At 46.1% G+C, this 14,022-nt stretch overlaps 1 protein-coding gene across 1 annotated transcript in view; it reads left to right on the plus strand.

Moving 5' to 3' along the window:
- Positions 1-14,022, plus strand: part of ano9b (anoctamin 9b) — a 175,497-nt gene that overhangs the window by 75,343 nt on the left and 86,132 nt on the right. The window contains exons 4-6 of the mRNA XM_086008500.1: positions 7,344-7,480; positions 8,413-8,462; positions 12,228-12,292. Coding sequence (XP_085864626.1) covers positions 7,344-7,480; positions 8,413-8,462; positions 12,228-12,292 — 252 coding nt within the window. The remainder of the gene's footprint in view (positions 1-7,343; positions 7,481-8,412; positions 8,463-12,227; positions 12,293-14,022) is intronic.

The following is a 14,022-nucleotide window of genomic DNA, read 5'->3' on the forward strand; positions in this document are numbered from 1 at the left end:
GTTCCTCCCTTTCATCAGACCCTATGTTCCCCGACATCTCTGGGAGGTTATTTGTGTCCTCCTTTGTGAAGACAGAACCAAAATATGTATTTAATTGGTCTGCCATTTCTTTGTTCCCCATTATAAATTCCCCTGATTCTGACTGCAAGGGACCTATGCTTGACTTCAGCCATCTTTTTCTCTTCACATATCTATAAAAGCTTTTACAGTCAGTTTTTATGTTCCCTGCAAGCTTACTCTCATATTCTATTTTCCCTTTCTTAATTAATCTCTTTGTCCTCCTTTGTTGAATCCTAAACTGCTCCCAATCCTCAGACCCCACCACAAGGCCTCTGATTCCCACCATGAGGCCTGCCTGCCCAACGTCCCCTCCACCCCACCGATGATGCTGAGGCTGGCCACAAACCTCCGGTGGTTGGCCCCGATCCTCTCTCCCCTTGCCGATCCGCGGCTGACCCACCCCACCTCCCATCAACTCCCCACGATCCCCAACCCCCCCCACCATCGCTGATCCCCTGCCAATCCTCCAACTACCCCCCCCCCGCCCCTCCCACCCTCTCCTGATCACCGACCCCCTGCCGATCCTCCGGCCAACCCCCCATCCCCCCGATCATGCTGATACCCCCTCCCCGATCCTCAACCATGCCAATCCCCACCCCAATCCTCGACCATGCCGAACCCGCGACCCCTCCCCTAGACCGACCCTTCGCATCTGAGGCCTACCCGCCCGCAGCTAGCCAGCCTCTCAATCTGGCTGGCTGCAGGCGGGAATCCGAGACCTCACATTCAAATCATTCATTAAAGTCGGCAGGGCCTGCAGGAAACCTGGCCTCCCGGGTTTCCCACCCGCCTCGGAGGCTCCCCGCCCGTGACCGGCGTCCCTTGAGAAAATTCCGGCCAGACTTTCTAGGACAGTTTGTCAAGCCTTCACCAACACTCTATCAAAATTTTTCCCGGAAATTCTCTAAAAGGAGTGAGTACTGTGCTATTCTACCTTACTGGACACCTTATAGGAGTCAGCAGGAGAAAAGGAGTGCTTGGTCATGGGCATCGTGCTCGGGGTCCCCCTTGCTCTGCATGACAATTTGGAGGAGGAGATGAGGCCAGGCAGCTGCTGCAGGAGAGAGAGACAGGAGGGTGAGGAGGGCTCTCAGCAGGAGGCACTATCCACCCAGGGTCTTCAGAGAGCACTATCCTACATTCACATGACCCAAGACCAGTGCATGAGGATAACAACAATTGCAGAACTAGTATGCGACCTTGCCCCCTGGAAAGGTGGCACCTATGGTCTCCCTTCCATCCTGTGCCCCCTAGTCCCACTGTGACGATACCTCTTCTGAGCTAGCCTCTAAGTTACTCGTGGTGCCAGTCTCTGAGCTGGTGCCTGCGACAGTGGTAGTCACTGATGCAGTACATTCTTCCTCACTCCTCCTCCTTGGGTGGGTGGGGGGGAGAGCAGGGAGTTTGGGGGCGAGGTGGATCTTGCACCTGGGAGCCTGCAATGATAACCGTGGAAGGGTTAGGGTGTAGCGCTTCTGGCCACTCTAGTAGGATGTATGTGATGAGACCATATGGAGCTTGGGAGTGAGGATCGCTTTGGAGGATTAGGGATCAGGAATAGTTGTGCGTCTGTAAGGAAGCTGGAGTGGCCACATAGCTCTAGGCAATATGCCCTCTACTCTGCCTCTGGCCACGGCATTTCTCACTCCGCTCCCAATCATGGCCAGCACTGTCTACTCAAGAGGAGTGATGTCATGCAGGCATGGTTGACCTCCCCCGGTCAGGTCCTGCTGCCACCTGTTATGTGCTATCTTGTCCTGGAAAAGAGTGGTAATTGTGAATGAGTGCATTGACAGGTGTGTTTTTGTGTGTGATGCCTCACCTGGTTGAAGAGCTATGCCTGTGAAGGATGCAATAATGTGGGGTGTGTGAATGTAGTATATAGTTAGATGGTGGATGAAGTTGTGAAGGTGCAGTTATTGAGAAGTGTGTTTGTGAGATAGGATCTTACCGTGACCACTTGTGTCAAGTCATTAAATTTCTTGTGGCACTGGAGCCATGTCCTGGGGCCGGGGCCAAGGCTCTTGGCTGTCACCTCCCGGGCAATCTTATTCCACGTGCGCCGCATTAGTTGCCTCGGTGGCCTCCTTCCGTCCTGTGGGTAGAGGACATCCCTCCTCCTCTGTACCTCCTGCATCAGGACCTCCAGTGCCGCACCTGAGAACCTGGGCGCCCTCTCTCTAGGTACGTGAGCCATCCTTCCACGTTGGCTTCTCTCCCAGCCAGCGCACTCCACACCTTCTGTGGAAGTGGGTGAGTGCAGGTTACATATACAGCTCCAGGAAAATTGTGCCTAATCAGCGCTTGAGTGTTAACCCTGTAGGTATCAGTTTCAGTGCCTACAGGCAGCACCTCCCAAACCCGTGACCTCTTCCACCTAGAAGGACAAGGGCAGCAGGCGCATGGGAACACCACCACTGCCAAGTTCCCCTCCAAGTTACACACCATCCTGACTTAGAAGTATATCGCCGATCCTTCATCGTCGCTGGGTCAAAATCCTGGAACTCCCTTCCTAACAGCACTGTGGGAGTACCTTCACCACACGGACTGCAGCGGTTCAAGAAGGCGGCTCACCACCACCAACTTCTCAAGGGCAACTAGGGATGGGCAATAAATGCTGGCCTTGCCAGCGACGCCCATATCCCATATACGAATAAAAAAAAGGCATGTTTAAATCATATCGATCATCAGTTAAGCTGAAAATTGTGTGCTCAATCCACACTATTAGCACAGCATTTGGCCAAAATAACCCCTCGTGCCTCTTATAAAGCTGAGTGGACACTCTTGAGTCCTGGACTGTTTTCCTGCCTTTTTACTGCACACCCACCCTGAGTACTTGCCAGCTTGCGTGACCGGAGTGATTCCCAGACTTCTCATCTGCTTTGAGTGCTTTCCAATCCTCTTGTTCACCAGATCCCTCAAAGTGCTTCTTAACTCACCAGCCTGCATTGGAAGCAATTAAAATTATTTGATTTTTTTTGCATTAAATAATCAGAACAACACAAAGCACAAACTTTGGAATTTTATCTGAGGAACTTGATGTAAGTTGCTATATGCTGTTTATTTAGCAGGTACAGCACGCTGTATGTGTGATGAGCAAAATGTTGTACCTTTAAGTTTTGCAACTGTTTAATTTTTTATGTATTTTGTAATGTATTCCCAGTGGTTAGAACAACTAATTAAAAAAAATACTTGTTTCTGACAAACAACTCAAAAACAACAGCAGAATGGCAACTTCTAGAAAGGCTCTACCATTATTCAAGTTGGAGGAAGATTCTGATTAAAAGTCTTGAATTTAAACATGTTTATTTAAAGCAGAACCCTTTAGTAATACTGTGACAGAGATATTTAGCAGAAAAGAAAAGATATACATTGTTTTAATCTTTGCTTCATTTTTATATTTCTTGGTCCTCACTATAAAAACTCCTACCCAAGCATGAAAAAAAAAGTAAACTTGACTGTATATTGCGCCTTTCACAACCACCGGACTTCCAAAGTGCTTTACAGCCAATAAAGTATTTTTTGAAGTGAAGTTATAATGGGGAACAAAGAAATGGCAGACCAATTAAATACATATTTTGGTTCTGTCTTCACAAAGGAGGACACAAATAACCTCCCAGAGATGTCAGGGAACAGAGGGTCTGATGAAAGGGAGGAACTGAAAGAAATCAGTATTTGTAGGGAATTGGCGTTAGGGAAATTGATGGGATTGAGGGCCGATAAATCCCCCGGGCCTGATAATGTACATCCTAGGGTACTTAAGGAAGTGGCCCTAGAAATAGTTGATGCTTTGCTGATCATCTTCCAGCATTCGATGGAATCTGGAACAGTACCCATGGATTGGAGGGTAGCTAATGTTACCCCACTATTCAAAAAAGGTGGTAGAGAGAAAACGGGGAATTACAGACCGGTAAGCTTGACATCGGTAGTGGGGAAAATGCTAGAGTCCATTATAAAAGATGTAATAGCAGACCACTTGGAAAACAGTGACGGGATCGAACAAAGTCAACATGGATTTACAAAAGGTAAATCGTGCTTGACTAATCTACTGGAATTTTTTGAGGATGTAACTAGTAAAATAGATAAGGGAGAACCAGTGGATGTGGTGTATTTGGACTTTCAGAGGGCTTTCGATAAGGTCCCGCGTAAGAGATTAGCATGTAAAGTTAAGGCACATGGGATTGGGGGCAAGGTATTGACTTGGATAGAGAACTGGTTGGCAGACAGAAAGCAAAGAGTTGGAATAAACGGGTCTTTTTCCGAGTGGCAGGCAGTGACCAGTGGGGTACCGCAGGGATCGGTCCTTGGACCCCAGCTATTCACAATATATATTAATGATCTAGACAAGGGAACTAGATGTAACATCTCCAAATTTGCAGACGACACAAAGCTGGGTGGGCGTGTGTGCTGTGAGGAGGATGCCGAGAAACTCCAGGATGATTTGGACAGGTTGGGTGATTGGGCAAAAGCATGGCAGATGCAATATAACATGGATAAATGTGAGGTTATCCACTTTGGTGGCAAAAACAGGAAGGCAGATTATCTGAATGGCAATAGATTGGGAGAAGGGGAAGTGCAATAAGACCTGGGTGTCCTTATGCACCAGTCGCTGAAGGTAAGCATGCAGGTGCAGCAGGCGGTTAAGAAGGCAAATGGCATGTTGGCCTTCGTAGCGAGAGGGTTTGAGTACAAGAACAAGGATGTCTTGCTGCAGTTATACAGGGCCTTGGTGAGACCACATGTTGAGTATTGTGTGCAGTTTTGGTCGCCTTATCTGAGGAAGAATGTTCTTGCCATGGAAGGAGTTCAGCGAAGATTCACCAGGCTGATACCTGGGATGGCAGGAATGACGTATGAGGAAAGATTGGGTCGATTGGGCTTGTGCTCGCTGGAGTTTAGAAGAATGAGAGGCGATCTCATTGAAACTTATAAAATTCTGACAGGACTGGACAGACTAGATGCAGGAAGGATGTTCCCGATGGTCGGGGAGTCCAGAACCAGGGGTCACAGTCTAAGGATAAGGGGTAGGCCATTTAGGACAGAAATGAGGAGGAATTTCTTCACCCAGAGAGTGGTGAACCTGTGGAATTCTCTACCACAGAAGGCAGTAGAGGCCAATACATTAAATATATTCAAGAAGGAGTTGGATATATTTCTTAAGGCTAAAGGGATCAAGGGGTATGGGGAGAAAGCAGGGACCGGGTACTGAATTTGGATGATCAGCCATGATCGCATTGAATGGCGGAGCAGGCTCGAGGGGCCGAATGGCCTACTCCTGCTCCTATCTTCTATGTTTCTATGTTTCTTCTATGTTTCTAGTCACTGTTGTAATGTAGGAAATGAGGCAGCCAATTTTGCGCACAGCAAGCTCCCACAAACAGCAATGTGATAATGACCAGATAATCTGGGTTTTTTAAGTGATGTTGATTGAGGGATAAATATTGGCCAGGACACCAGGGATAACTCCCCTGCTCATCTTCAAAATAGTGCCATGGGATCTTTTACATCCACCTGATAAGAGCAGACGGGGCCTCGGTTTAACATCTCATCCGAAAGACAACCCCTCTGACAGTGCAGGACTCCCTTAGTACTGCACTGTAGTGTCAGCCTCGATTTTTGTGCTCAAGTGTCTGGAGTGGGACTATGAACCCACAACCTTCTGACTCAGAGGCGAGAGTGCTACCCACTGAGCCACGGCAAGATAGCCTGTCTTTCTGATATTGTAGATAAGGACTGTGTTTTAAATGAAGTATGATTTTTGTTATATATTTTTACTGAACATTGAATGTTATACCTCAAATCATGAAGGAAGCATACAGGGGACTGTAAAGCAAAATATTAATGTTTAAAGCTACATTTAGAAAAACTATTGGTTAAAGCAGTGAGGTTGACATCCTTTAGTTGATGTAATACAGGTCAGATAATTGTAGGTTATAATAATAATAATTCAACTTTATTGTCATTGTACAAGTACATGAACAACGAAATGTGATCTTGCAAGCTCCCATGAGTCCAGTACAAATAACATTAAACGTAAATAGCACCGTCCTGGGAGAAGCAAAGCTGCTGCGTCTGTGCGCGCCGCCATTCCATTTCCACCATTCTTCCTATCTTCAGCCCAACGCCCGGGCCTGCTCACCAGCCGCCCCTCCCGTGACCTTCTCACCAACCGCCCCTCCTCGGGGCTCCTTCCGTGACCTTCTGCATCTGGTGTTCCCTGATGGTCACTCCTCCAGGTACTAACCAGGCCTGGCTCTGTTTAGCTTCCAAGCCTTGCCAGTGACCCTGTCCCTAGTCCCAGGAACAATTTATTGTAGTTGGTATGATGTGTTGGCCTTGATCAAAGAGTTTTAAACACTTTTGGCTGATTCATTTAACTAATTGTGCAAGAGAAATATGGTGAGATATGCTCCTAACACTCTAATTTATGACTCACCATGAGTATTGTCATGGAGATTTGCTAGTATGTATATTTTTTAATCAACTTGGAGAATTGGGTGTTCTACACACTATCTTCTGCCTTCAAACGCAATTGTTGTTATCCACATGTTAAATCTTCAGTTCAACAAGGTCCCAAAACCTCTCAGCAGTGGATTTGAATCCCACTCTAGCCTAGTAGCTGAGGGATCCAGTCTTCCAAAATCCTTACGCACAGCCATGCTTTTCAAAGTTCATCTGATCCTTCAGAGGCATTCACACTCCCAACAGTTCACCCGATCTCTCAGAAGCATCTTCTTAGGCAGTTCCTCGGAACCGAGGATGACTTGTTTCCACGCTAAAAATGAGTTCGCAGGTGACTGATGAGTCCAATGCGGGACCTACAGCCTCTGTCACAGGTGGGGCAAATGGTGGTTGAAGGGGCGGGTGGGTGGGGTGCTTGGGTTGACGTGTGTTCCTTCCGCTGTTTGCGCTTGGCTTCCGCTTGCTCCCGGCGAAGAGACTCGAGGTGTTCGGCGCCTCCCTGGATGCTTCTCCTCCACTTTGTGCGGTCTTGGGCCAGGGATTCCCAGGTGTCGGTGGGGCTGTTGCACTTTTTCAGAAGCATCTAGTCTCCTCGTAGTTCACCAGATCCTTCATAGACACTACCAAGGTACATGATAACGTTCAAGCTACCTATAGGGGTCAGTGGAGGATAACACCAGGGTGTGAGAGTATGGATTCAGGCAGCAGAATTCACTTCTTAAGTAATTTGTATAGTCTTTTTTTTTAGAATACTGATATCTGAAGTGTAAAAAATTTGAGCCAATTTAAGAAAATCATAAATCAGTTTTCTTCCATCCCAGAAAAAAGAAGATGAACACAATATGTATTTTGGAATTCAAGCCCGTGAAGAGATCTTTGACAAATACATTCAGCACCTAACCATTTCTGAGAGAAGACATAATGATACTGAACCGGTCATAATTTCAAAATCAGCCAGGTATTGATGTTATACGAGTATGATATGTACTTGATAATTAACCAAGTATGCCTGATCCTTTACATGGGATTGAGTAAGTTCTGGGATTCTTTTACCATATGGAATTGAGCAGAGCACTCTGGAACCACAACATGGAGCTAAACTAACAATGGTAACTCCCTCCCCTCCCCATAAATATGTATTTCATCACTGAACAGATCATTTAAGAGTACCTATCCCTTCCACACATGTATGTAATATTGAATATATTTTGTGCCATTGGTAAACTTCACTGCGTTTTAGGGTCCCGATCACCCAATCTATACTGTATTTGAAATTTGATAGGGAATCTCAAATAGTGAAGGATTTTAAACTTAATTAAGTAATTGATATCTTTGTGTGACCATTTCCACCCTGCACATGTAATCGTCATTATGAGGTCCACTCTCCCCATCTATATATGCAGTTGTGTTATTCACTGGGAATCCCTTCCTATTTCTCATTCATGTATTAACATAGAAACATAGAAGATATTGAGTGTAGAATGAATGAGGCTATTGGGAACCCATCCCTCATATACACACACACACACACAAATCATGCAGTTGAGTATGAATATTGATTAGGTCATGGGGAATCTCATACACTGCAATGGGCTGATTTTTTAGCATTATAAACAGATAAAACTTTGAGGTCATCATCAAGGGGTAAATAACTGAGCAGTGAGTGTGTTGACCAGAAGATTAAGACACGACTCATGATAATATAATGACTAGAAAGTGAATAATTAATAAAATAATGCATATGAAAGAGCTCAGCACAGATTGAGAGATGGTTAATTTATTGTGATCGTCTAAACAGAAATGTCCTGTATTAACCGCTTCTGCAAAAACATGAGATACTGACCAAGCCTACTGCCCAAAGCTAATGTGTTAACTTTCTGTTTATTACAGAATTCGAATTATAAATTTTATTCTTTGGAAGACAATATATTCAAAAAACGGTGTAAATGAAGATGGTCTATATAGTCAACAAGGTACCTTTAACAATAAGCAGATAGTCTGTATGTTAAACAGATTGTCCATATGAAAGCACAGACATTGGCACAATAGATACATTTGTCCTTTCTAAAGTTACGGAGGCTGTTGTTATCTCTAAAATTATCTATAACGTTGAAAATCCAATTCTATTTCCATGATTTTTGGCAAGGCCATTTCATTGGTGATCTTTTGGTCTATGTTACATACTTCTGGAATTCTGTTCTTGGAAAATTTTAGAATTTCTGTAAACTTGCAAAGAAGTTTCATGTTGAACACCACTTGGAAGAAGCACTGAAGGTAGCAAGGGCACAGAATGTACTCTGGGTGGGGGACTTCAATGTCCATCACCAAGAGGGCTCGGTAGCACTACTACTGACCAAGCTGACCGAGTCCTGAAGGACATAGCTGCCGGACTGGGCCTGTTGCAGGTGGTGAGAGAACCAAAACAGGGGGAAACCTACTTGACCTCGTCCTCACCAACTTACCTGTCGCAGATGCATCTGTCCATGACAGCATTGGTAGCAGTGACCATTGCACAGTCATTGTGGAGACGAAGTCCTGTCTTCACACAGAGGAGCCCCTCCATCGTGTTGTGTGACACTACCACCATGCTAAATGGGATAAGATTCAGAACAGATCTAGCAGCTCAAAAAGTGGGCATCCATAAGGCGCTGTGGGCCACCAGCAGCAGAACTGTATTCCACCACAATCTGTAACCTCATGGCCCAGCATATCTCTCACTCTACCATCACCATCAAGCCAGGGGACCAACCCTGGTTCAATGAGGAGTGCAAAAGAGCATGCCAAGAGCAGCACCAGGCGTACTTAAAAATAAGGTGCCAACCTGGGGAAGCTGCAACACAGGACTACATGCATGCTAAACAGCGGAAGCAGCATGCTATAGACAGGGCTAAATGATCCCACAATCAACGGATCAGATCAAGTTCTGCAGTCCTGCCACATCCATATCGTGAATGGTGGTGGACAATTTAATCAACTAACAGGAGGAGGAGGCGCCATGAACATCCCCATCCTCAATGATGGCGGAGCCCAGCATGCGAGTGAAAAAGGCAAGGCTGAAGCGTCTGCAACGATCTTCAGCCAGAAGTGCGGAGTGGATGGTCCATATCGGCCTCCTCCTGAGGTCCCCACCATCACAGAAGCCAGTCTTCAGCCAATTTGATTCACTCCACGTGAAATCAAGAAACGGCTGAGCACACTGGATAGCAATGGCAATGGGCCCCGACAAAAACCCAGCTGTCGTGCTGAAAACTTGTGCTCCAGAACTAGCCGCGTCTCTAGCCAAGCTGTTCCAGTACAGCTACAACACTGGCATCTACCCGACAATGTGGAAAACTGCCCATGTCCTGTCCACAAAAAGCAGGATAAATCCAATCCAGCCAATTACCGCCTCATCAGTCTTATCTGAATCATCAGCAAAGTGATGGAAGGTGTCGTCGACAGTGCTATCAAGTGGCACTTACTCACCAATAACCTGCTCACTGATGCCCAGTTTGGGTTCCGCCAGGACCACTCGACTCCAGACCTCATTAAATGCTTATCATGGACAAAAGAGCTGAATTTCAGAGGTGAGGTGAGAGTGAGAGCCCTTGACATCAAGGCTGTATTTGACTGAGTGTGGTATCAAGGAGCCTTAGTAAAACTGAAGTCAATGGGAATCAGAAGGAAAACACTCCACTGGCTGGAGTCATACCTAGCACAAAGGAGGATGGTTGTGGTTGCTGGAGGTCAATCATCTCAGCCCCAGGACATCGCTGCAGGAGTTCTTCAGGGCAGTATCCTAGGCCCAACCATCTTCAGCTGCTTCACCAATGACCTTCCCTCCAACATAAGGTCAGAAGTGGGGATGTTCGCTGATGATTGCAGTGTTCAGTTCCATTCGCAACTCCTCAGATAATGAGGCAGTCCATGCCCACATGCAGCAAGACCTGGATAACATTTAGGCTTGGGCTGATAAGTGGCAAGTAACATTCATGCCTCACAAATGCCAGGCAATGACTATTTCCAACAAGCAAGAGTCTAACCACCATCCCTTGATATTCAACGGCATTACCATCGCCGAATCCCCCACCATCAACATCCCGGGGGGTCACCATTGACCAGAAACTTAACTGGACCAGCCACATAAATACTGCGGCAACAAGAGCAGGTCAGAGGCTGCATATTCTGCAGCGAATGTCTCACCTCCTGACTCCCCAAAGCCATTCCACCATCCACAAGGCACAAGTTGGAAGTGTAACAGAATACTCTCCACTTGCCTGGATGAGTGCAGCTCTAACAACACTCAAGAAGCTCGACACCATCCAAGCCAAAGCAGCCCGCTTGTTTGGCACCCCATCCACCACCTTAAACATTCACTCCCTCCACCATCAGCGCACCGTGGCTGCAGTGTATACCATCTACAAAATGCACTGCAGCAACTCGCCAAGGCTTCTTCCGCAGCACCTCACAAACCCGCGACCTCTACCACCTAGAAGGACAAGGGCAGCAGGTGCATGGGAACACCATCAGCTGCAAATTCCCCTCCAAGTTACACACTATCCTGACTTGAAAATATATCGCCATTCCGTCGTCGCTGCTGGGTCAAAATCCTGGAACTCCCTCCCTGACAACTCGATGGGAGTACCGTCACCACACGGACTGCAGCGGTTCAAGAAGGTAGCTCACCACCTTCTCAAGGGCAATTAGGGTTCAGCAATAAATGTTGGTCTTGCCAGCGACGCCCACATCCCATGAACGAATAAAAAAAAAGTTACTACATTTTTGTTCCTAATTATCTCGTTTCTCTCAAATTGTTGTACCTGAGCTGTAGCTGGTAACTCATTCTCTGACTCTTATTCCTTCAACTCAGGGGTTTCTTGGGGCTCTGTTATCTCACTCACTCTGTTCCCTCTCCATATCAATGACTCCTCCACACTTGATCAAGGACTATTACTCTTTTGTTGATGAATAAGTTCCTCAACTTCCTTTAGGTCGCATGCCATTAGTGCAGAACCTTTGGGGTTAATTTTAACACTCAAAAACGTGTGGCTTTGGGTTGGGTGGGAAGGACAAATGGTAAGAATTTCAAACACGACCCCAACACGCCTTGGACCTGCCCAAGCGAAGTGGGATGAGGAGCGAGTGACTAATCCGCTCTCGGGAGGCAGGTCAGTTGTTGAAACCTGCACTGCACGCCTCCATTTTAACAAGGTTTCTATTTTTAACTTCTGTTGGTTGGATTTTTTTGGCCTCAGGGAACCTGGCAGGTAAAAGGAGGCGAGAAGCGCTGGATCCATAAGGTATGCGCTTTTACAGCACTGCATGTGGGCCATGAGGAGCAGGAGTGTTTCCTCCAGGCCCAGCAAGCTAACCCTGTAAACATCCCCACCCCACAATCTCCCCCTTGCACCCCCACGATCACCGACCCCACCCAACCACACTCTACCCTACGCCCCCCCCATCCCAAGATCTCTCCCCCACCCCCACTAAACCTACCTGCTCCTGGGCTGCGGCGTTCAGAGAAACCCAGACTTCCGGGTTTCCCGCCCATAACTCCTCCCCGTCATCTGGACATCTCAATAAAATAATAAGTCGTACGGCAGGCAACCGGTGAGGTAAATGTAATTTGCAACTGTCGGCAGTTATATAGAATGAAATGGTTCATCACTGCATTGCTGTAAGTAGTGACAGGGCTGTTTATTGCCTAATTTTTTTCCCCCTCTTAGATGGAAATTCTCTATGCAAATTACTACAAGATGGTACATTTAAAGCGGTCTTCCCACTTCATGAGGTAAATACTAATTTTCATTCTGGTAATAAAAGAAAGAACTTACATTTATAAAGGGCAGAGAGGGGGAAGAATTTCTGAAGTGTGTTCAGGAGAACTTTCTTGATCAGTACGTTTCTGGCCCAACGAGGAAGGAGGCATTGCTGGATCTGGTTCTGGGGAATGAAGTAGGTCAAGTGGAGCAAGTGTCAGTAGGTGAACATTTAGGGAACAGTGATCATAGTATCATAAGGTTCAGATTTGCGATGGAAAAGGACAGGGAGCAATTTAGAATAAAATTACTTAATTGGCGGAAGGCAAATTTCAGTGGGATGAGAATGGATCTGGCCCGGGTAAATTGGAATCAAAGATTGGCAGGCAAAACTGTAATGGAACAATGGGCTGCCTTTAAAGAGGAAATAGTTCGGGTACAGTTGAGGTACATTCCCACGAGAGGGAATGGTAGGGCAACTAAAGTCAGAGCTCCCTGGATGATGAAAGAGATAGAAAGTAAGATGAAGCAGAAAAAGAGCGTTTATGACAGATATCAGGTCGAGAATACATCTGAGAATCAGGCTAAATATAGAAAGTTCAGAGGAGAAGTGAAAAATAAAATAAGAGGGGCAAAGAGAGGGTATGAGAAAAGAATGGCAGCTAATATAAAAGGTAATCCAAAAATCTTCTATAGGCATATAAATAGTAAACAGGTAGTAAGAGAAGGGGTGGGGCTGATTAGGGACCAAAAAGGAGACCTACGCATGGAGGCAGAGGGTATGGCTGAGGTACTAAGTGAGTACTTTGCATCTGTCTTCACTAAGGAAGAGGATGCTGCCATTGACATAGTAAAGGAGGAGGTAGAGGAGATACTGGATAGGATAAGAATTGATAAAGATGAGGTACTAGAAAGGCTGGCTGTACTTAAAGTAGATAAGTCACCAGGACCAGATGGGATGCATCCTAGGATGCTGAGGGAAGTGAAGGATGAAATTGCGGCGGTACTGGCCATAATCTTCCAATCCTCCTTAGAAATGGGGGTGGTGCCAGAGGATTGGAGAATTGCAAATGTTACACCCTTGTTCAAAAAAGGGTGTAAAAATAAACCTAGCAACTATAGGCCAGTCAGTTTAACCTCAGTAGTGGGGAAGCTTTTAGAAACAATAATCAGAGACAAAATTAGCAGTCACTTGGACAAGTGTGGATTAATTACGGAAAGCCAGTACGGATTTGTTAAAGGCAAATCACATTTAACCAACTTGATTGAGTTTTTTGGTGAGGTAACAGAGAGGGTTGATGAGGGCAATGCGGTTGATGTGGTGTACATGGACTTCCAAAAGGCGTTCGACAAAGTGCCACATAATAGGCTTGCCAGCAAAGTTGAAGCCCATGGAATAAAAGAGACAGTGGCAGCATGGATATGAAATTGGCTGAGTGACAGGAAACAGAGTAGTGGTGAACGGTTGTTTTTCGGACTGGAGGAAGGTATACAGTGGTGTTCCCCAGGGGTCGGTACTAGGAGCACTGCTTTTCTTGATATATATTAATGACTTGAATGTGGGTGTACAGGGCACAATTTCAAAATTTGCAGATGACACAAAACTTGGAAGTATAGTGGACAGTGAGGAGGATAGTGATAGACTTCAAGAGGACATAGACATGTTGGTGGAATGGGTGGACACGTGGCAGATGAAATTTAACGCAGAAAAGTGTGAAGTGATACATTTTGGTAGAAAGAATGAGGAGAGGACATATAAACT

The sequence above is a fragment of the Somniosus microcephalus genome, chromosome 15 (genome assembly GCF_052327205.1).
Source record: "Somniosus microcephalus isolate GS21.2 chromosome 15, FLI_Smic_1.0, whole genome shotgun sequence".
Classification (NCBI taxonomy): Eukaryota; Metazoa; Chordata; class Chondrichthyes; order Squaliformes; family Somniosidae; genus Somniosus; species Somniosus microcephalus.